The sequence below is a fragment of the Moschus berezovskii genome, chromosome 4 (assembly GCF_049115385.1).
Source record: "Moschus berezovskii isolate FMDL1 chromosome 4, NW_MosBer_1.0, whole genome shotgun sequence".
NCBI classification, from domain to species: Eukaryota; Metazoa; Chordata; class Mammalia; order Artiodactyla; family Moschidae; genus Moschus; species Moschus berezovskii.
The window spans coordinates 77899802-77922772 of NC_142463.1; the positions used below are offsets into that span (position 1 = coordinate 77899802).

Sequence of the window (22971 nt, forward strand, 5' to 3'; positions counted from 1 at the left end):
AGATACTGTTTGATGTATTGTCTACCAGACATAATTTTGCTCATTTAAATCTGGAGCTCAGGGACCTTATACATTTCAGTGTTAAATTACTCCGGAGTGGGGATGATTTACAGGAATGGCTTTCTGATGTCAGCCAGGTCTTATCAGCCGGTGAAGACAAATTTGTGAAGACAGTTCAGAGATTTTCTTTTTACCTTCCCCAATCCTTTCTCCAAACATTGTCCCCAGCTAGACAGTCTCATGGAGTCAACTGCTTCAAAAATGGGCATGCTTCCCCAAATTCTGGAGGAGGTTTAGGGTGGTTTGTTAAGCAGAAACAGATAATGCAAAAAGACTAATAAATATAGTTGACCCTTCCCTTTTTTAAAAAATTATTTTCAGAAAACCTGAGGTCAGAATCGGAAGTGATTTGACAGACCATTCTATGACTTTTTGTTTCAATGGTTTATGACGTTAACTGGAAAGTCATCAAACATTATGTCTCATTCCAATTCTGGAGTTCATTTGATTTTAACTGAAGAAAGTTTTATCCATTTTATATGAAAAGAAATGTCACAAAGCTTAATTTAAATATTATTCTAATGCAACTCAACACTGAATTATAAATTTAATGGTTGAAGGTTAAATAACCTCCAGAATTTTTTCCTGGGAAACCGACAGCATTTGCAAAAATAGGCATAGGATTTTCTTCCCTGAAAGTTCTCAGAAAAGCAAAAGATAACAACTCTGTGATCAAATTATCCCCACAGTCTTAATTAAAGTCAGATGCTAAGGGAGAGTCAAGTTTCTTCATTTTATTTACTAATCCACAAAGAGAAGCATCAGGAAAATGTTCTTCAATTCTTATTTGTATACTTCATAATAGGGCTCATTTATTTTTATTTATGTGTTTACATACGTTTATAACACCTTCACCACAATAAACAAATATATCTCTGCCTAAATACAGCAATAAGCCTATTTCCACAGAGAATACTGAAAATATGGCTGTTTCCCCCTATTCATCTACATGGAAAAATTCTGGCAAGCATTTCCTGCTGAAACACCCCAAGATTTTTGTTATAAAGTTTTCCCAAGGTGTCTCCAGTGAAGCTGGAGAAAATATATGCGTGTGTATAGGTTCAAATATAACAGCAAATCCTGACTGTACTGCCTCCATTTGCAGTAGGAGTTATATTCAGGGTTGCCATAGCAGCCACCCACGCTCACACACACACAAAGGGGTGGTGGAAAAGAGAGAAAAGCAGTTAGCAGAGAACAGAATCTATTGTTAAAAAGACAGCGGTACCTTTCAGTGTAATTACAAGCAGGAATCCTGATTTTTAGTCTGAACCGCTGTTTAACGATAGAAGATTTCTGAGTGCTAGATTGTTATTACATTTTTTTTTCCTCTAAAGATACCTACCACCTGAACCTTTGGTTTTAACTTTTATGGATGCAGAGGTTATGTAGGACCAGGAGGGAATTCAGCTAACCACACACACATTACGGCTGTTGCTGCTGCTTAGTCGCTTCAGTCATGTCCAACTCAGTGCAACCTCATGGACTGTAACCTGCCAGACTCCTCTGTCCATGGGATTCTCCAGGCAAGAATACTGGAGTGGGGTGCCATTCCCTTCTCCAATGATAAATAATCAACTATTACACAAATAGTAAAAATAATAAAGAAATTTTAAAATAAATAAGAACTAGTAAAGTATTAAATAAAAGTAAAGCACTAGTGCCTGGCATATACTCCATGCTCAATAAATGTTTGCTAATAATAATTATTATTATTGTTAAAACATCACCAAGTGTTTATTACAGACTAGAACAGTGTGTGCGTGTGTGCTCAGTCACTTAGTTGTGTCCGACTCTTTGAGACCCCCATGGACTATAGCCTGCAAGGCTCTTCTGTTCATAGGACTTTTCAGGCAGAATATTGGTGTGGGTTTCCATTACTCCTCCATGGGATCTTCCCAACCCAGGGATTGAACCTGTATTTCCGGTGTCTCCTGTATTGGCAGATGGATTCTTTACCACTGTGCCAACCTGGGAAGCCCCAAGTCTAGACTAGAGAAGTGTGACTTATAATTCAGATGTCGCTTAAATAAGTGCCTTTAAGTAAGTTGGTAAAACAAACAAAAAACAGATAAGAAGTTGCTAAACAAATGTCAGCAGACACACCATTTTGGCAGAATAAAAACACCAAGTTTTTCACTACACTAACACATTCACTACCATTGGCATACCCTGATTACACAACAAAATCTAAATCAGTGCTAAGATAATTATGTAACAGTATTTGGTGTCTGAGAATATTCTGGAATTTGTCTCAAGGCACTGGCTTGGTCACATGTCTATATGCAAGATGTGTTTACAATTAATGTGTGTTAGTTGCTTAGCTCGGAGAAGGCAATGGCAAGTCACTCCAGTACTCTTGCCTAGAAAATCCCATGGACGGAGGAGCCTGGTAAGCTGCAGTCCATGGGGTCACTAAGGATCAGGCACGACTGAGTGACTTCACTTTTCACTTTCACACATTGGAGAAGGAAATGGCAACCCACTCCAGTGTTCTTGCCTGGAGAATCCCAGGGATGGGTGAGCCTAGTAGGCTGCCATCTATGGGGTCGCACAGAGTCAGACATGACTGAAGCGACTTAGCAGCAGCAGCAGTTGCTTAGCTGTGTCCGACTCTTTGCGACCCCATGAACTGTATAACTTGCCAGGTTCATCTGTCCATGGGATTTCCCAGGCAGGAATACTGGAGTGGGTTACCATTTCCTTCTCCAGGGGATCTTCCCAACCCAAGGATCGAACCCAGGTCTTTTGCATTGCAGGCACATTCTTTACCATCTCAACCACCAGGGAAGACCTTTACAATTAATACCCAGATACAAATACAAACATACGATTTAGATGTGATGACAATGAAAGAAAAATATTTTACTGTTCCTGATTCACACAAGTTTTAAATCTTCATATTAAGGCTAACTGCTCCACCTTCTAGGGGAGTTGGAACAAACAGTCAAGCAATTTAGTGACTAAGAAAGAAAACACATGGATTAGAAGATTTTATATCAAGTCTAGAAGTACCTTAAAATGTGTAGCAGAAAGCAAAACTAATGGGCTAAAGAAATCAGGGACAATTAGAGGAATAGTGTTGGGAGCAGCATGAGGGTAAGAAGAGAGTTGTAACTGGAAAATTGTACAGAAGAGAAAATGCATAGAATGAGATTTGGTCCTTAATACTATACACATTTTCCTGATGGGATTTCTTTTAAAGTCCAAGAAGTGAATGGTAGAATTAGCTTGGCTTAAACACTTTAAAAATGTTAAAACGCACACCCTTACGACCTCCAAAATGACTCTGCCATTGTGAGTGTTATATACGATGCTATAGTTTCACTCTTAAATTGCCTTTTATCTAGAAATCTTTATTTCCAATATCAAGTAGAGGTGCCACAGGAAATAGTCTCTCTTTTAGAGATAAAATGACAAGCTTACATTAGGAACATTTCCATAATCGAATAGCTCTTTGAGGGGAAAAATAAGTCTGAGTTTTTCCAAGCAATTAGAAATTAGTCAAACTTGGCTTGACATTGGCCCTGAGATTTCTTGTCAATAAGCTGAAATCAGAAGTAGTTACTGGCACCACTGACTAGGAGAACTCCAAAAGGAAAAATGTTCTGCACTTCTTACTGGAGCTAAGAAAAAGTCTTCAAAGAACACTTCGGAGTGCAACTTTATAGCTTTAAGGCAGCCTCTGGTGATAGAGGGTAAGAGTGACGGATACAAACACTGGGGACGAGAACTGCCTGCCAGGGCTGCTCTTCTTCCTACCTCTGCCCGTCATTAATGCACACAGTGTGACCACCTCCTTCCACCACACGTCCTGAGACAGCTGCACTTACAGTCTGGCTCTTACCACTAGAATGACGGCAAATACTCAAGAATAAATAAAATGTGTATAATCTATAAGGGCGTGCTGGTTAGTTCTATAACAAAATACTAAAACAGTGGTTGAGAAACTAAGATGATAGCGTTACCAATAAAAAAGAACTTTCTAGAAAAAGAGTGCCTCTTTCCCTACCTTCACCAGAGAACACTGGCAGCTGAGTAGGCAGCAAAGACGCCTCTGTGGTTCTCTTAATTGCACTATTTTAAGTTTATAAGGACTGAATAGGACAAATTTGTTTCCATTAAGCCCTATTTAATATAAAGACAAACATATTCTCAAATGGAAATGCTAATGGCTATATTTTTTAATACAACCAACTACCCACACTAATCTCATGAGAGTCAACCGACTTAATTTTAGTCACAGTACCAACAGCTATTATTAAAGACAAATTAAATGGCCTGCAGAAAACTGTTAATGTGACTTGCATTATGGCAGGGGGGAGAAATAATTTCTGCTTTGGGAGAATTACCAGAAAGACCAATTAAAATGGCTTCTAATCCTTACTTACTGTCAGATACATGGCTGCATAGACACTGAGAGCCGCTTCTTTGGATGGAAACGTCTTCCGTGCTCTCATGATGAGATCTGGGTTGCCTGTGCAGGCTTCCTCCCCACTGATGAACTGCGTATATTGCTGACACCCAAGTGCCGTGTAGTTGGGTTTACACAGGGCAAGAAAATGGGGAGCCAGGTTTCCTGTGACAACTTGTCCAGCATTTACAAAGATATCTGTTGCAAACAGTCCAAATGTATAAATTCCTGAGGAAGAAAAACACACCATTTTAAACCCTTTGGTTTGTTGTGGTTCAGTTTACAATAAACCAACATGGAAATATTTTAGAAACTATAGAATAGTTCATACACATCCATACATATAGTTCCTTCCATTTCACTCCCTCCAGCTTCCCCCTTTGCTTTCTGAAGTAGTGGGTGTGTTAAATTATTTAACATATTGAGTTGTCTGCCACTGGCTATATTTTTATGCATGGCAGGTTTATAAGACATAAGATAAAAGAAGAAAATATATTCTAAGACTGTGTTTGGTAATGTGATTTTTTAAATGGAGACGTGTTTCCCTTGAGAGGGTTCAGTCTATCACCTTCTACTAATGTTAGCAATCTTTCTTTTTTTCCCTATTTTTGAATATCTTACTAACATAATACAGAGCAGTCATCTCCCTTTAATTATACCTCTTAAGTCCATTCTAACTAATATTAACTCAGCTGGAGGTGCCAATTAGCAAAATCCTAGGCCATCAGTTTTAAAAAATCATGTAACTGCTAAGTCCCAGCTTATCTTTTATGTACTGAGTTTCAATTTCTCAAGTTTGGGATAATTTAGTAAACAATAAAGCAATTAGATTATAATTTTTAAATTATCTTCACAATATTAAAATTTACTTGCTTTGTTTACCTGAACATAAAAAAAATTAAGTACATAAATATCCCCCCTTTTGTAAGTAATATGTCAATTTACTCAAAAACCAAAACTATTTCCTAAATTCAATATAACTGGCCACTAGCAGCAGCAGCCAAAACTTATCTCTCTATTTAGGTAAGAAAGGCAAAACAGATTCTATGGCATCATTGTCAAACTTATAGCTACAATCTATAAGGATGTGGTATTAATGTAAAGAAATTCATTCTTTTATAATTTTTGATAATAAAATCCATCAATGACATTTTAAAACTATACAAAAATACTAATTCCCAAACAGCTGGTTCATTAAAAAGGCATATAATTCTATTATGATAATTAGATGCTTTTTTTATTTGTCATGTATTTCTGGATTGTTTGTTTCCTAAGGCTTTACATAATTATTGAGTGTTGTGTTGCAAATCAGCAGGAAAAAATATTTTTCCAGGATTAGATATATGACTATCCTTTTCATTTTCAAAGTATTATATAAGATTATAAAAGGTTCTAACACCCAAATCTGCACACAGCCAAACTCCATGTGTATATAAACCACAATGAAACAAAGACCTTAGTTCTTTATTGAAAACATTTACAACGAAGAGCTTTCTTTCCATCTTACCAGCATTCCATGAGTCATACAAGTAAATGTTATTAAAATCAGAGATTTGGCAGAGGCAGAGAAAAAGAAGAGAATGAAGCTCAATAAAATGTCATTGTATAAACCCTCACCTTTCAAATCTCATGGCCTAGCATGGGAACCTAAATGGCAAGTGTTCATCTCTCTTCTCTTGAAATCTAGGCTAAGATGTACTCATTTTATTTAACCAAACCATTCTTTTATCTGGTATAATAAGTTTTCCTGTCTAGAGAGGAATATTTGATAAGGATATGGAAATGTCTCTTGATACTTATAAAGCTCCCAAATGTGCTTCAGAATTAAAATAGTGCATCAGGCCCAAGTCCAATACTGAAGTTGACTACAAAGATACTTATTAAAGTGAGATCCCATGAGTGTATCCTCCAGATACACTGGAGTGTGCTCTCCAGATTAAAGTCACCAAAAAAGAGTGATGTCCTATTCTATAGTAATGCTTTTCTTACAAGCTTCCCTTTTATTATAGTAAACTAGAAACATCCAAATCATGATAAACAAGGAAACAAGAAACAAAGCAAGTACTTCTAAATATCTTACAAATCACATAAGGAACATGCACAGGCTTAAATGCACACTTTATGCCATTCAGGCAGAGAGTGTTTTATTGAGCTTCACTTTATTGGACTTCATGAATAGTACTTTTTTTTTTTTTTACAAATGGGAGGTTTGTGGCAAACCTGTGTTGAGCAAGTCTACTGGCGCTATTTTTCAAGTAACATTTGCTCACTCTGCGTGTCTCTGTCACATTTTAGCAATGCTCCCAATATTTCAAAGTTTTTCATGATGATTTATCTGTTACTGGTAATCTATGGTAGTTCTTTGGGTGCAAGACATACTGTACCCATATAAGGCAGTGAACTTGATAAATGTATGTGTCCTGACTGCTTTACCAACTACTCATTCCCCTATATTTCTCTCCCTCTCCTCCAGCCTCCCTACTCTCTAGGACACAACATTATTGAAACTATACCAATTAAAAATCCTACAATAGCCTCTAAATATTCAAGTGAAAGGAACAGTCACACATCTCACCCTTAATCAAAAGCTAGAAAGGATGAAGCTCCATGAGAAAGGCATATCGAAAGCTGAGATAGGCTGAAAGCTAGGTCTCCTGTGCCATTTAGCCAAGTCATGAATGCAAAGAAAAAGCTCTTTAAGGAAATTAAAAGTGCTGCGCCAGTGAATACACAAATTATAAGAAAGTGGAACAGCCTTACTGCTGATTTGAAGCAAGTTGTAGTGGTCTGAACAGATCCAATCAACCACAGTACTCCCTAAGACAAGCCTAATCCACAGCAAGGTCCTAACTCTCTGCAATTCTATAGAAGCTGAAAGAGGTGAGTAAGTTGCAGAAGAAAAGTTTGAATTGAAGCTGCTGCTGCTGCTAAGTCACTTCAGTCGTGTCCGACTCTGTGTGACCCCATAGACGGAAGCCCATTCTCCAGGCAAGAACACTGGAGTGGGTTGCCATTTCCTTCTCCAATGTGTGAAAGTGAAAAGTGAAAGTGAAGTTGCTCAGTCGTGTCCGACCCTTAGCGACCCCATGGACTGCAGCCTACCAGGCTCCTCCATCCATGGGATTTTCTAGGCAATAGTACTGGAGTGGCTTGCCATTGCCTTCTCCGTGAATTGAAGCTAGCAGAGGATGATTCATGAGGTCTAAGGAAAGAAGTCATCTCCAGGGAAGGAAAGTATAAGGTGAAGCATCAAGTGCTGACACAGAAGCTGCAGTGTTATTCAGATGACCTAGCTGAGATCATTAATGAAGGTATCTACATTACAGAACAGATTTTCAATGTAGATAAAACAGCCTTCTATTGGAAGAAGATACCACCAAGCACTTTCAGATCTAGAAAGAAGAAAATGCCTGGCTTTAAAGCTTCAAAAAACAGGTTGACTCTCTTCTTTGGGGCTAATGCAGCTGGTGAATTTAAGGTGAAACCAACGCTCACTTACTATTCTGAAAAGTCTAGGGTCCTAAAGAGTTATGCCAAATATACTCTGCCTGTGCTCTATAAATGGAACCACAAGGTTTGGACAACAGATTATCTGTTCATAACAGGTTTACTAAATATTTTACGCCCATAGTTAAAACCCACTGTTTAGAAAAAAATATTAAAGTTTATTACTGCTCACTGACAATGCAACTGGTCACCCAAGAGCTCTGATGGAGATGTACAATGAGATTAATGTTGTTTTCATGCCTGCCAACACAACATCATTCTGCAGGTCATGGATCAAGGAGAACTTTTTATTTTCAAGTCTTACTGTGGCAGGGAAGAGCCAATTAGGATTCCATGTTGGATCTGTTTCTTTGATTTTAATCTTCACTTTTCATTGCTTTTTTACTATATCACACATAATGGTCTGTCTCCAGGAACCCTGTCTCTCTGTCTTTGTTAGAGACAGTCTGACCCAGCCCACCTGTGAATGGCTGCTCAGAAGAAGAAATTAACATATCCCCTATTTTGCAAGATAAATACCTTTTTACTTTACTTCCTCGCCTCCTTTTCCTCTCTGTTCTATAAAAGAAGTTGGCACCCAGACTCCAATAAGATGGTCATTTTGAGATATTAGTCTGCCATTTTCTTGGTCAGCCAGCTTTCCAAACAAAGTCATATTCCTTGCCTCAACACTTGGTTTCTTGGGTTAATTGGCCTGTTGTACAGTGAGCAGAGTGAGCTTGGGATCAGTAACATTATTACTTAAGAAGTACATTTCATAAATTTGTAGCTGCCATACATAGGGATTCCTCTGATAGTTCTGGACAAAGGCATTTTAAAATCTTCTGCAAAGTACTCACTATTCTAGATACCATTAAGAACATCCATAATTCATAAGCAGAGGTTAAAATATTAACATTAATAGGAGTCTGAAAGAAATTGACTCCAACCCTCATGGATGATTTTGAGGGGTTCAAGAACTAAGTGGAGGAAGTAACCGCAGATGTGGTGGAAATAACAAAAGAATTAGAAGTGGAGCCTGAAGATTTGACTGAATCACTGCAAGCTCATGATAAAACTTGAATGGGTGAGGATTTGCTTCTCACAGATGAGCAAAGAAAGTGGTTTCTTGAGACTGGAGTCTACTTCTGGTGAAGATGCTGTGAAGATTGTTGAAATGACAACAAAGGATTTTAAATACTTCATAAAGCAGCAGCAGGGCTTGAGAGAACTGACTATAACTTCAAAAGAAGTTCTATCATGGGTAAAATGCTATCAAGCAGCATTGCATGATACAAAGAAATCATTAGAGAAAGGAAGAGTCAATCACTATGGCTAACTTCGTTATTATCCTATTTTAAGAAATTGCCACAGCCACCCCAATCTTCAGATTCTACCAGTATGATCAGCTGAGGCAAGAATCTCCACCAGCAAAAAGATTACAATTTATTAAGGTTCCAATGATGATTAGCATTTTTTAACCATTTTTATTTCTAAAGGTATTTTTAATTAAAGTATGTACTTTTTCAATATACTAAAATATAGTATAACTATAACTTCTATATGCACTGGGAAACCAAAAAAGTCATGTGACTCACTTCATTATGATATTCACTTTACTGGAGTGGTCTAGAACTGAGTTCAAATATCTTGGGAGGTATGCCTGCATATTCTTTAGAAATATGGGTGCAAACAAATAAATTTTATTTAAGTAGGCATAATATAATTTAACAGAACTTAGGAAGGTTCAGTTTCATCAAAAACACTTCAGTTCTGAGTATATTATTGTTTATTTTGTTATTAAATGGTTCTCATGCAAAGATTAAATGGGTCAAGAATACAGTACTGATGTATATGACAAATATAACTTCTGAAGTTTTACATAAAAGTTATCCCTTCAACAGTATAAATGAGAGCTATGATGGGGATATATAAGTGGATGGCAATAAAAAGAACACTCTTAGATATGAAGACCTTTCATCTCCAGAGAGCATTAAAGTCATGATGACATCTGATTAGTCTTTAATGGACTTTTATATAGATTAGGTGATCTAAGCACAGTGTTCAGAAAACTAAGATCATGGCATCTGGTCCCATCACTTCATGGGAAATAGATGGGGAAACAGTGGAAACAGTATCAGACTTTATATTTTTGGGCTCCAAAATCACTACAGATGGTAACTGCAGCCATGAAATGAAAAGACGCTTACTCCTTGGAAGGAAAGTTATGACCAACCTAGATAACACGTTAAAAAGCAGAGACATTACTCTGCCTACAAAGGTCCATCTAGTCAAGTCTATGGTTTTTCCAGTGGTAATGTATGGATGTGAGAGTTGGACTGTGAAGAAAGCTGATCGCCGAAGAATTGATGCTTTTGAATTGTGGTGCTGGAGAAGACTCTTGAGAATCCCTTGGACTGCAAGGAGATCCAACCAGTCCATTCTAAAGGAGATCGATCCTGGGTGTTCATTGGAAGGACTGATGCTGAAGCTGAAACTGCAATACTTTGGCCACCTCATGCTAAGAGTTGACTCATTGGAAAAGACCCTGATGCTGGGAGGGACTGGGGACAGGAGGAGAAGGGGACGACAGAGGATGAGATGACTGGATGGGATCACCGATTCGATGGACATGAGTTTGGGTAAACTCCAGGAGTTGGAGATGGACAGGGAGGCCAAGCATGTCATGATTCATGGGGTCTCAAAGAGTTGGACACGACTGAGCAACTGAACTAACTGAACTGAACTGAAGCACAGTTTCTCCACAGTCGTCATTTTGATCCCATCAATATGAGAAAAACATCGAAGGGTTATAGAAGCCTTAATCTTAACATTAATAAGAATTTATCCTAAATGTTGTTTAGTATATACAGTTGTATTTTTTCTTATTTGATAAAGCCAGGAAATAATAATCTATATTAAGTTTAATTGTTTCAGTTAAAAAACTTGCCTTGGCCAAATGTCTATTGAAATGATTTTCAGTAATTTATCAATATTCATATGCATTAGTGCTAGAATCTGAGATTTAAAGTATCATTAAATCTTGTCCCTTAATAAAATCACCAATACAATTTTGTTGGTATTACAAAAAAAAGCAACAATTGAGACGTAGTTCATGGAATGCCACTTATTATAATTAACAAATATAGCATTTCTTTTATTTGTCCAGTTATTCTTTTTTTCTCTTTTGTGATACTCAGTAATCAACCTAAATCATCATTTCTACCTAAGCACTGTTTCTGAAATTTAACAAAAACTAAACCATTTCTTTTATTTACATAATTTTTAGCTCCTTTTAGAATATTAAATATTCAAGTGTGGTGGGATTTTTTTTTTCCTTAAAATAATGTGGAAATTATACCAAGAAGTGGAGTTTTGCAAAACAGGAGAGAAAATAATATGAAGTGCTTATTTTAAAACCAAATTGACACATTTCAAAGAAAATATAACCTAATATTTGCAAACAGTTAAAATGCTGGTCATTTTAAAGATTAGCTTATACATAAACATTATTTCAGAAACATTAAAAACAATTCAATGAACACATACCAAGAAATCGTACAGTTCTCCTCACCAGTGGGTTTATATAGCAACAGTCTCCAGTTAAAATAGTTTTCTCCTGGTTTTCAAAATCCCTTGTGGCCAGTTGTAGGCAAAACACAGCAGTTTCTCCAACTATTATCTTGCAAGGAAATAAAAGATTAAAGAATATTAGAACTTAACCAGCATAAATGCAGAATATGTCTTCTTTTAAAAAATGAATAAAAAGGAGTTCTTTTGAGTAGTAACAATCTCAATATAAAGCTGAACCATGTTTGGCTGACCAAACCCTTTTATTATAACCTCCCCCCCCCCGTATATATAAAACCCATATTTCTCTCAATTCAAAAATGCATGAAATCAATACGGTATGAGATAGGAGGTGGGGTGGGATGGAGGTCCCAAAGGGAGAGGATATATGTATACATGTAACTGATCCACTTCATTGTACAACAGAAACTAACACAATATTATAAAGCAACTCTACCCCAATTAATAAACATCACCCAGCAAGGTACCGGAGCAAGTGTCATGGGTCATAATAATATTGATGAGGAAATGAGAGCTTGAGGAGGTTAAACAATTTGCTCCCCATAAGGCCAATCACAAGCCAGACAGAAATTTCTGACTCAGTCCTCGATCTTTTGACTATTTAATACCATGAACAACCACACTAGAAATAAGATTATGAGAAAAGAAATCAGAACCAATAGCACATCTCTTAATTTGTCATTGTTTAGGTTACTTTTTAGGTCATCTTATCAAGGTTAAATATAAGAGTATATGGGGACTCCCTGACACCCACTAGAGAAGTGATTTTAGGGTCTTTGTGAAAAGCAATATCTATGATTACAGGATATCCAAAATTCTAAGTGGGAGGTAGACAAGGAGATCACAGGAGATCAAGTGTTTGACTTAATTTTATCCCAATATGTATCCCAATATCTGTATGCAACAGAGGTATCATGAGGTATCTCTGAATTTTTATCCTTCCTTCAGTCTCCTTTTCTTCTACTATATTTCTTCTTACAAGTATGTGAGGGTTCAAGTTTTAACCAGAAGATGTTGAACTGAATTAATTTAAAGGAATCTAGTCTTGTCTGTCTGGTGAGGCACAACTGAATTAGGAAAGGCTAAAGTTTTCCAAATCCTCCTGAAGTTTTTAACTGGCAAAGTAGAGCAGGTTTGTGATAAAACAGTTCATTCAGCCTAAACAGGCACAAGAGGTACTTTTTCAGGTTCATCAGCTGCCACCAGGGCCCTAGGAGACGCTGACAAATAGACAAGCTAAGTGTCTGACACCTTCTTATCTCCTGTTCTGAATCACTCTTTCACGGCCTACCTTCCTCTCTGCTTCTCCTTGAAAGTTACTTTCTGAGTTTTCAGCTTCAACTTTTTCCAAGTCTGTTTTGTCCAGAATGTTTCAAATTCTAACATATCATCCACTCCACATAATCAGCTGACTGGTGCCCTGATTCTGCCCTCTGAGCCTCCTCTTCTCCAGGGCAGGTATTATGGTGTCTCCACTGACAGGTTGGCTCCATCCGACAGTACACTGAACCCCAAGCTCAGTCTGTTAACACACTACAGTCCCTAGACTGTAGCAGATATCCAAGAATTCTGAGTCTGTGAATTAATTCATCCTCAGTAGTCAGAGGTCTTCGTCTGCCTCTGACTTTTACTTGATTCCTAATAACCAACATTTTCTGCTTTGTTCCTGCAGTGAAGGCTCTACCCTATACCCTAGTTCCTGTAACCAGGTTCTGTGTGCCTAGTTTCTGACTTGCTTACGCATTTATAGTTACCAGACTAAAGGCTGCCTTGTTCAGGCGACTCTTCCGAGTTTTCCTAATGATAACCTTTTGCTTGTCTGTCTCTCTGCATATCGCACTTTTCTGAGTTTTCTGTTTATACCTTGAGCATACCTGACAAACACTGTTAAGATCAATATTATTTGGCTACCACTAAAAGTGTGTGTGGGTTAGCTGTTCAGTAGTGTATGACTCTTTGTGCCTCTGTGGACTGTATATCCCACTAGGCTCCTTTGTCCGTGAGATTTCCCAGGCAAGAATACTGGAGTGGTTGCCATGCCCTTCTCCAGGGGATCTTCCTAAACCAGGGATTGAACCCAGGTCTCCTGCATTGCAGGCATATTCTTCACCACCTGAACCACTAAAAGAATCCCACTCAAACTGGATTAAGAAGAATAGGGAATGTAATCTAAGGTTGGCAGACCCTAGTGTTGTAACGCACAGGATCAGGTCCAGGGTTGGAAATGTCTCAGGAGTCCAGGCAACCATTCTCCCAGTCTCATTCTTCTTTTCTGGAGTCACGCTCTCACCTCAGTTCTCTGTATGTCTGACTCATTCTTTTCTTTCTGCAATCTGCGTCTCCTGCTTCTTAGTGTCTATCAGTGCCCCAGCAGGCTCCAAGAACTCTGTGTTGAACATGTCAGCTCAGTTCAAGGAAAATTCAACTAATTAGATTTACTGAACCTGGAGTCAAAATTCCTGAAAGGTTCAGCTTGAGACAGGTGTCTCTTCTGGTCCAATTAATCAAGGTTAAGAAGGTATGATACGGTTTCTGAAAACTGCCCTGTGGGTATAAAGGTTAGTTTTCAAAGAGTTGCAGTGATGTCTACTTCAAACTCCTATCCATTACATCTTGCTGGACCACCTCCCTGCTAGCTCTTGCCTAGACTAGAAATTTCCATCATGTTCTCTGGATACTGTGTTTTGTTTGCATACCTGGCCTTTACCTAATCAAATGCATGTGCCTAGGCTCTAGTGTCTGCTTTTTTTTAGTGGGTATGTCTACTTTCCATGCTCTAATTCTCCCTCCCTCACTGCAATATCTATGGGACTCCTCAACCAAATCATATTAACTTCCCCCATCTCAACTTCCTACATCAAAACTCCCACTGTTACAACTCTCAGATAAATTCAAGTAATGAAAATAGAAAATAGCACAATTCTTATTATGGTGAATACCTAGATGCCTCTGAGTTAAGGACACTGCACTGATCTTTAAAGAAGGGTTTATAACCTAGTTGGGTGGACACAAAATGAAACTATGGTGGAAGGCTGTACATGCTGAGTTTTGACTGGTGCGGATAATAAGTGCCAGTAGAACATTTTGGCATTGTCACTGACTCACTGAAGGCCTCTCTGGTGGCCATGAAATGTGTGCCACTAGGATCTCTGCTCTGGGAGGTTTTTGGTCTGATGGTCCCCGTTGTCACTCCTTTGGATTAATTACTGAGTCACAGGTTTCCCAGATGGTTCAGTGGGTAAAAAATCAGCCTGCAATGCAGGAGGCTTGCAGGAGACGCAGGTTTGATCCCTGGGTCGGGAAGATCCCTGGACGAGGGCCACTGCAGTGTTCTTGTCTGGACAATCTAATGGAAAGAGGAGCCTGGCAGAGTATAGGCCATAGGGTTGCAAAGAGTTGGACACAACTCTGAAGTGACTGAGCATGCATGTGACTGAGTCACTGCCTGTGGGCTCTCCTAGAAATGGCTAAGCACGGTGGGGGAATTCAGCTGAGTCTATTCCTCCGAGATGTGACATAAAGGCTCCCCACAATTCTGGTCAAATTTTTCTTGGAACTATGCTGTACTCTGAGGTGCCTCCTACCCCATCCTTCTTCCTTCCCTCTCTCCTTCACATGAGTCAGATCTTTATCATAACCTGAATGCTCTCCTTGCCTTCTCTGGCTTACCACCCTCCAACTTTTGTTTTTTACAAATGTTTCCCTTGATAAATCTCTTATCAAATCACATTTGGTGCCTGCTTTTGGGAGAACCAGGCGCTCAGATGGTAAAGAATCTGCCTGCAATGCAGGAGACTCGGGTTCAGTCCCTGGGTCAAGAAAATCCCCTGGAGAAGGAAACAAGCAACCAACTCCAGTATTTTTGCCTGGAGAATTCCATGGACAGAAAAGCCTGGTGGGCTATAGCCGATGGGGTCACAAAGAGTCAGACACAACTGAGCAACTAACACTTTCACGTTTTTCCCCTAGGAGAACCTAAATTAACATGACATAAAAGAAAGATAGGGGGTGATCCTTACTACACTTCAAGGAAGAATAATTATTAGACAGATAGAGAGAGTTCTGATGCAAGCCCTACAGAGAAGGCAGTATTAGAACAGGAAAGGAGATAGCATTTCTCCTGGTAGCTCTCAAGTTGACCTGAACACAGGCTAAGGTGGATTAAGTTTGCCTTGGAGGTAGAGGCTCTCTCTGGTCAGTGAATTGCAGACCTAAATTCTATGTTCCTTGATTTTTATTTTGATTCTTTTTCTCTTAGCCTGTCAGAAGCCCACTCTAGAGGACTTCATTTCTCCTAAGGCTTTACCAACCCCTGCAACTAAATATTTCTCTCTCTTGGGCTCCAGATGCAAATCTCCACTTATCACATAGCAAAACCACTTATTACATTGCAAAATCTCTGCATGCTCAGATTGGCATGTTGAAGTGCTCCAAGCCTTCCCATCCGAAACGAAATTCCTGTCTCCCACCCTAAACCTCCTGCCACGTTGGACATACAGGCTGAAATTCTCACCTTTACCCTGACACTAAAACCTTCATTTCCTTCCTTTGCCTCTATCAACTGTTAAATCCTGTCAGCTTCCCTGGTGGCTCAGTCCAGTAAAGAATCCACCTGCAATAGAGGAGACTGCCTGCAATACAGGAGACCCTGGTTTGATCCCTGGGTCGGGAGATCCCCTGGAGGAGGAACGGTAACTCTCTCCATTATTCTTGCCCGGGAAATCCCATGGACAGAAAAGCCTAGTAGGCCACAGTCCATGTGGTCACAAGAGTCAAATGTGATAATGAATAAACCATTCCACCACCACCAGTGTTCTTATATTTTCATTATATTTCAAATATGTCCACTTCTATCATTATCCCTAATTAAAAATTAAGTCCCTCATCATTTCTTTCCTGCATTAAAGCATCATCAGAACTCACCTCTGTGCTTTCGTATTCCCTGCTCAGATTATGTGAAATCCAGGTCCTCTATTTACAATTTCCAGTGTCTTCATAGGTAATGGAATAACAGGAGCTGTTGTAACAGACTATTTACAGATGATCCTAAACCCATCTTTTTCAGCTTCTCTTACAAACCTCCAGACACGCTATGTTATAGTCACAGCTAAACATTTTCATTCTCAAACATACCAGGCATTCCCATATATTCTGGCTTTTATACTTGGGCAACGGTAGGCAGTTCTGTTCTTAAGGCATGATTTACATATTGCCTACTCTGCTGCAGCTCTATTCCTGGGACAAGCCATCCCTCCCTCTCTGTGTTCCAACAGCACTTTGTACATTTATTATGGTACTTTACACATGCTTTTATAAGTATCAGCAACATCTGTCTCCTCCACTTAATTGAGAGGTTCTCTGAGACAAGGATTGTATAATGTTTTCTTTATACTTTCATATTAAAGCACGGTGACTGGCAATGAATAAGAATGGCTGCTAGAATGAATGAAATTTAGCTCAGTCTGCCCTTAGAGATAAGGACACCGATCCAGAGAGAAATAAAGAAGTTAATCATGTGTATTCTTGGCACAGCCAAAATTTGAATCCAAGATTAGAGCTATTTTGACCACAGCCTCTATCTAGGACTGTGTAACCCTTTCCTCTAATTTTTCCAGGTTAAGCCAGATCACCTCCCTGCTCCACTCTGACACTCCTCAAGACTCAAGTCACACCCAGGAGTTCCATCGTATTTCTATAGTTTTAAGGGAAACTTGTTGGGGCACAAAGCACCTTTACAGCTCCTGGGGTCTCTAAGTATAAGAGAAAAGAGAACTGAGTATAGAAAGACTTCCCTGATCCTTTTGACGCACATTCCAATCTTCCAACAAAGACCAAAAGAGTTTCACACCATCCTTTCTAACTCTGCCATTTTATTGTTTTTTTGAGGTTCTGTTTTCAGAGAAATTTCTTCATATTTCTACTGCATGCTTTTGGTTCTTATATGTAACTGAGGACCTGGTAGTTTGGTCATTTCACCACCATTGTCAAGAGAAGTTCTTAATCAGGAGTCACTGCCTGCCATTTTCACTAGATTCCCAAAGAAGCTCTTGGTGAAAGATCCTAATTGACTGTTTTCTCTCCTGGGAGTGGGAGACAGGAAATATGACAGGACAAAGATACAGAAGCAAGAGATGCAGATGCTAAAACCTTTGTCACTCTATCCTTTGCAGTTTTCCTTGATAAAATTCCCTTTCTCTGTGAACTTATAAATGAAAGCTGTTTCCAGAGAGAGCTGAGGGGATCAACAGTGTTAAGTGAGCATGGACCCTCCTCCTGCCTGCCACAGGCTGCAGCTGGCTACAGAGAGTGAGGCGGAGTAGAACACTGGGAAGGACATCAGTGGCCCTGGTGGGGAAAATCAGCTGATTTCCTGAGGGCCAGCAGTTCATAGGGGGCATTCCTCCCCCACCTCAGCAAAGATTCTCATTCACTGGGATATAATAGAAAAAGGAAAAAAGACTCTAATGGGAGAGGGAGGTGTAAGCTGGCACAGTAAGAACACAGCAGGAAACCCTCAGTTCATTTCTTGCATCTGTTTTCCAGTTCCCCTCATACGGACTCACTAACCTCATCCCACCACCAGCCCTCCTCTGCCAAGAGAGGCGAAGGCCCCTGCTCCCCCAGTTCTACAGGAAACCCTGAAGCAGTGTCTGTGGAAGTTCACTCGAGATCTAGGACAATATATCCAGAATGTGATAAGACGCCCACCAAGGGCTAGGGAGCTGATACTGGAGGGCTGTCACTACCTCACAGGGCTGTGCGTGAGCAATTCTGCTGTTCCTTGAGTCACACTCCCCTCCCCACCGAACCTGACAGTCTACATCCCTGGAACAAACAGTTGTGCTCCTGAACCTCTCCCGCCCTGAAAATGGAAGCCCCACAGTCCACTGAGCAACCAAAATGGAGTACTATGTTCTAAGTACTCTGTCCTAGCACTATAATACATCATCCTCCAACCGAGCCATCTGTCATGCTTTACTGAACTCAGTGGTGACACCATGAAGCTCCATGAACCCTATCTTGCTTATCAAGCTGTACCTATACACCACCCCCCTTCCTAAATGACCCAGCCATGTCTCCATCTCATCTTTGAGAATAGATCTGGTATTCAGTTCTGTTTTTATCTTCCACCCTGTTCAGTGAGTAAAATGCCCCAGCTGGCTGATGAATAGCAAGCTACAAAAATGCAGCTGTGAATCATAAACCACTAAGTATAAATATCTCTATTATGAGCACATGCTGACCTCATACCTCAACTCCCAAAGGCTGACCCTCTGGGAGATGTATTTCTTAATGACAAACTGAACCAAGTTTTTTCTTATGACATCATAGTCAAACTCCAAACAGCTTCATGTTTTCATTTATAAAAAATCCAATGAGAAATTCCTCTCCCCTTCAACTGGTGGCCACTCAAACATACCCATGCTTCATCAGCTTGAGATTAGTACAAGAGAAATATTTCAGATGTACTGCAGCAGCAGCAATCATGCCATCAGTGTGATGGCACTCGGCATGCCTCTCATACATTTCAGATATACGTCAAATAATACATGAAAAGCAACCTGAATTCATAAAAGTTTAGTAATGGCACACAGTTAAATTTTAAAATGTAGGAGGGTAGCAGGTTTATATGTGGGTTCCTATCAAACACATCATGCATTCTTGGTTATTATAAAGATACATATATAGAGAGTGAGCTCATTTCCCATCTATCCAAGGAAAGTTCTAAGCTATCAGTTCAGTTCAGTTGCCCAGTCGTGTCCAACTCTCCGTGACCCCATGAATTACAGCACGACAGGCCTCCCTGTCTATCATCAACTCCCGGAGTTCACTCAAACTCATGTCCACAGAGTCGGTGATGCCAGCCAGCCATCTCATTCTCTGTCATCCCCTTCTCCTCCTGCCCCCAACCTTTCCCAGCATCAGAGTCTTTTCCAGTGAGTCAACTCATCGCATGAGGTGGCCAAAGTATTGCAGTTTCAGCTTTAGCATAAGTCCTACGAGATAAAAAGCTACATTGGGTACTATCTTATTAACTTTGTATCATGATATAGAGAAACAGGTTTCTCCCATGTATATATGGATTTCATACTTGCTAAGTAAGACAGTTGCTAACTTCTTGGAACAGTTTCTGAGTAAAACTGAGGTTGAGAGAGAGGAGAATAAATTGAACTAAAAAAAATAATATTTGGCTTCCCTGGTGACTCAGATGGTAAAGAATCTGCCTACAATGCAGGAGACCTGGGTTCAATCCCTGGGTCAGGAAGATCCCCTGGAGAAGGGAATGTCTACCCACCCCAGTATTCTTGCCGGGAGAATCCCATATCTCATAGACAGAGAAGCCTGGTGGGCTATGGTTCATGGGGTCGTCAGACACGACTAAGTGACTAACACTTTCCCTTTCCCAAAGAAGTAATAGTTGTATGATTCCTCCTAGCATTTAAGAAACCATGGCTATGTCTTGCTATAATCTGTATATATGTCAGAATTTGACCAAAAAAACTTGTGTTCTCGATTTCATAGCATAAAGTAGCTACTTAGCCTGGACCCACATTTCCTGCACACCTGCCTCTAGGTGACTTATAGCAAGGGATGAGTGACTTATGACAGTTTCAGAGCTAAAAGGCAACAAATCATCTGTCTTTCTCCATGTTCTCTGCCTCTATCTGCTGACTAGAAGAAAAGAGATTTCTGGGTCCAGCAGTTGTTGGGTGCCACAAAGTGAAGGAGGCCAGGTCCCCAGAGGTAACGGGCCTGCACTGGACTACTACGTGAGTGGATGATAAACTCTAGTGTATGAGTCACGGAAATGTGGGTCTGTCACTGAAATGTGACAATGCCTAGAACTTGTCAATTTACCTGCTTTTCATAAAAAAGGGTTAAATCTCAGGCTCAGAGTGTTCTGCAGAAAATAACGGTCTAGAATAAAAACAAAAAACATTGATTTTCACTGTATTTATGGTTACCTTCTGTATCAAATGATGCTGGTATTCCATTTATAGTAATACGTGTTCTTTTATAATAATGTTGGTAAAGTAGATTGGTTTGAAGAAGAAATAAATGATAGTTGAGGTGATATGCTGCCATGATAGAAATCATGAAGGTGATACTCTGAGAGGCAAATCTGGGAAATTTTTAATAATAGCTAATATAAAGCTCCAACAAAGCAAAGGAAACAACAAGATAAAACATTCAGCCTATGGAATGGGAGAAAATACATACAAATCATGTATCCAATAAGGGGTTGGGAAGATCCCCTGGAGAAGAGAAAGGCTACCCACTCCAGTATTCTGGCCTGGAGGATTCCATGGACTGTACAGTTCATGGGGTTGCAGAGTCAGACACGATTGAGTGACTTTCACTAATACTAATTCAAAACATATAAGAACTCACACATCTCAATAGAAACAACAACAACAAAAACCAACCCAATTAAAAGTGTACAAAGGAACTGAATAGGCAGTTTTCAAAAAAAGATATACAAAAGACCAACAGGTACATGAAAAGGTGCCCAACATCACTAACCAACAGGGAATGCAAAGCAAACCCATAGTGAGATATTACTTCACACTTGTCAGAATGGCTATCAAAAAAAACATAAGAGATGACAAGTGTTGGCAAGGTATGGAGAAGAGGCAACCCTTGTGCATTGCTGGCCTGTTGATCAGAAAGCAAGCTTGTACAGTTCAGTTCAGTTCAGTCGCTCAGTCGTGTCCGACTCTCCGCGACCCCATGAATCACAGCACGCCAGGCCTCCCTATCCATCACCAACTCCCGGAGTTCACTCAAACTCATGTCCACAGAGTCGGTGATGCCATCCAGCCATCTCATTCTTGGTCGTCCCCTTCTCCTCCCACCCCCAACCTTTCCCAGCATCAGAGTCTTTTCCAGTGAGTCAACTCGACGCATGAGGGGGCCAAAGTATTGCAGTTTCAGCTTTAGCATCCGTCCTTCCAATGAACACCCAGGATCGATCTCCCTTAGAATGGACTGGTTGGATCTCCTTGCGGTACAAGGGACTCTCAAGAGTCTTCTCCAACACCACAGTTCAAAAGCATCAATTCTTCGGCGATCAGCTTTCTTCACAGTCCAACTCTCACATCCATACATGACCACGGGAAAAACCATAGCCTTGACTAGACGGACCTTTGTTGGCAAATAAATGTCTCTGTTTTTTAATATATTATCAAGGTTGGTCATAACTTTCCTTCCAAGGAGTAAGCGTCTTTTAATTTCATGGCTGCAATCAGCATCTGCAGTGATTTTGGAGCCCAAAAAAATAAACTCTGACACTGTTTCCACTGTTTTTCCATCTACTTCCCATGAAGTGATGGGACCAGATGCCATGATCTTTGTTTTCTGAATGTTGAGCTTCAAGCCAACCTTTTCACTCTCCTCTTTCACTTTCGTCAAGAGGCTTTTGAGTTCCTCTTCACTTTCTGCCATAAGGGTAGTGTCATCTGTATATCTGAGATTATTGATATTTCTCCTGGCAATCTTGATTCCAGCTTGTGCTTCTTCCAGCCCAGCGTTCCTCATGATGTACTCTGCATATAAGTTAAATAAGCAAGGTGAAAATATACAGCCTTGACGTACTCCTTTTCCTATTTGGAACCAGTCGGTTGTCCCATGTACAGTTCTGACTGTTGCTTCCTGACCTGCATACAGGTTTCTCAAGAGGCAGGTCAGGTGGTCTGGTATTCCCATCTCTTTCAGAATTTTCCACAGTTTATTGTGATCTACACAGTCAAAGGCTTTGGCATAGTCAATAAAGCAGAAATAGATGTTTTTCTGGAACTCTCTTGCTTTCTCCATGATCCAGCGGATGTTGGCAATTTGATCTCTGGTGCCTCTGCCTTTTCTAAAACCTGCTTGAACATCTGGGAGTTCACGGTTCACATATTGTTGAAGCCTGGCTTGGAGAATTTTGAGCACGACTTTACTAGCGTGTGAGATGAGTGCAATTGTGCAGTAGTTTGAGCATTCTTTGGCATTGCCTTTCTTTGGGATTGGAATGAAGATTGACCTTTTCCAGTCCTGTGGCCACTGCTGAGTTTTCCAAATTTGCTGGCATATTGCGTGCAGCACTTTCACAGCATCATCTTTCAAGATTTGAAATAGCTCAACTGGAATTCCATCACCACCACTAGCTTTGTTCGTAGTGATGCTTTCTAAGGCCCACTTGACTTCACATTCCAAGATGTCTGGCTCTAGGTCAGTGATCACCTACTACAGAAAACCATATGGAGGCGTCTCAAAAAATTAAAAATAGAACTACCATGTAATCCAGCAATCCCACATCTGAGGAGTATTTATCTAAAGGAACTGAAATCAGAATACTGAAGAGACATCTGTACTCTTATATTCATTGTGACATTTTTCAAAGTATCTAAGATAGGAAACAACCTAAGTGTTCATTT

At 39.8% G+C, this 22971-nt stretch overlaps 1 protein-coding gene across 3 annotated transcripts in view; it reads right to left on the reverse strand.

The window, feature by feature from the left end:
- PLPPR5 (phospholipid phosphatase related 5) overlaps window positions 1-22971 on the reverse strand; it is a 137637-nt gene that overhangs the window by 77265 nt on the left and 37401 nt on the right. For all 3 annotated transcript variants that reach the window (XM_055403656.2, XM_055403655.2, XM_055403652.2), the window contains exons 2-3: window positions 11510-11642; window positions 4452-4702 (exon numbers count right to left, since the gene is read on the reverse strand). In XM_055403656.2, the coding sequence (XP_055259631.1) occupies window positions 4452-4702; window positions 11510-11642 (384 nt within the window). The remainder of the gene's footprint in view (window positions 1-4451; window positions 4703-11509; window positions 11643-22971) is intronic.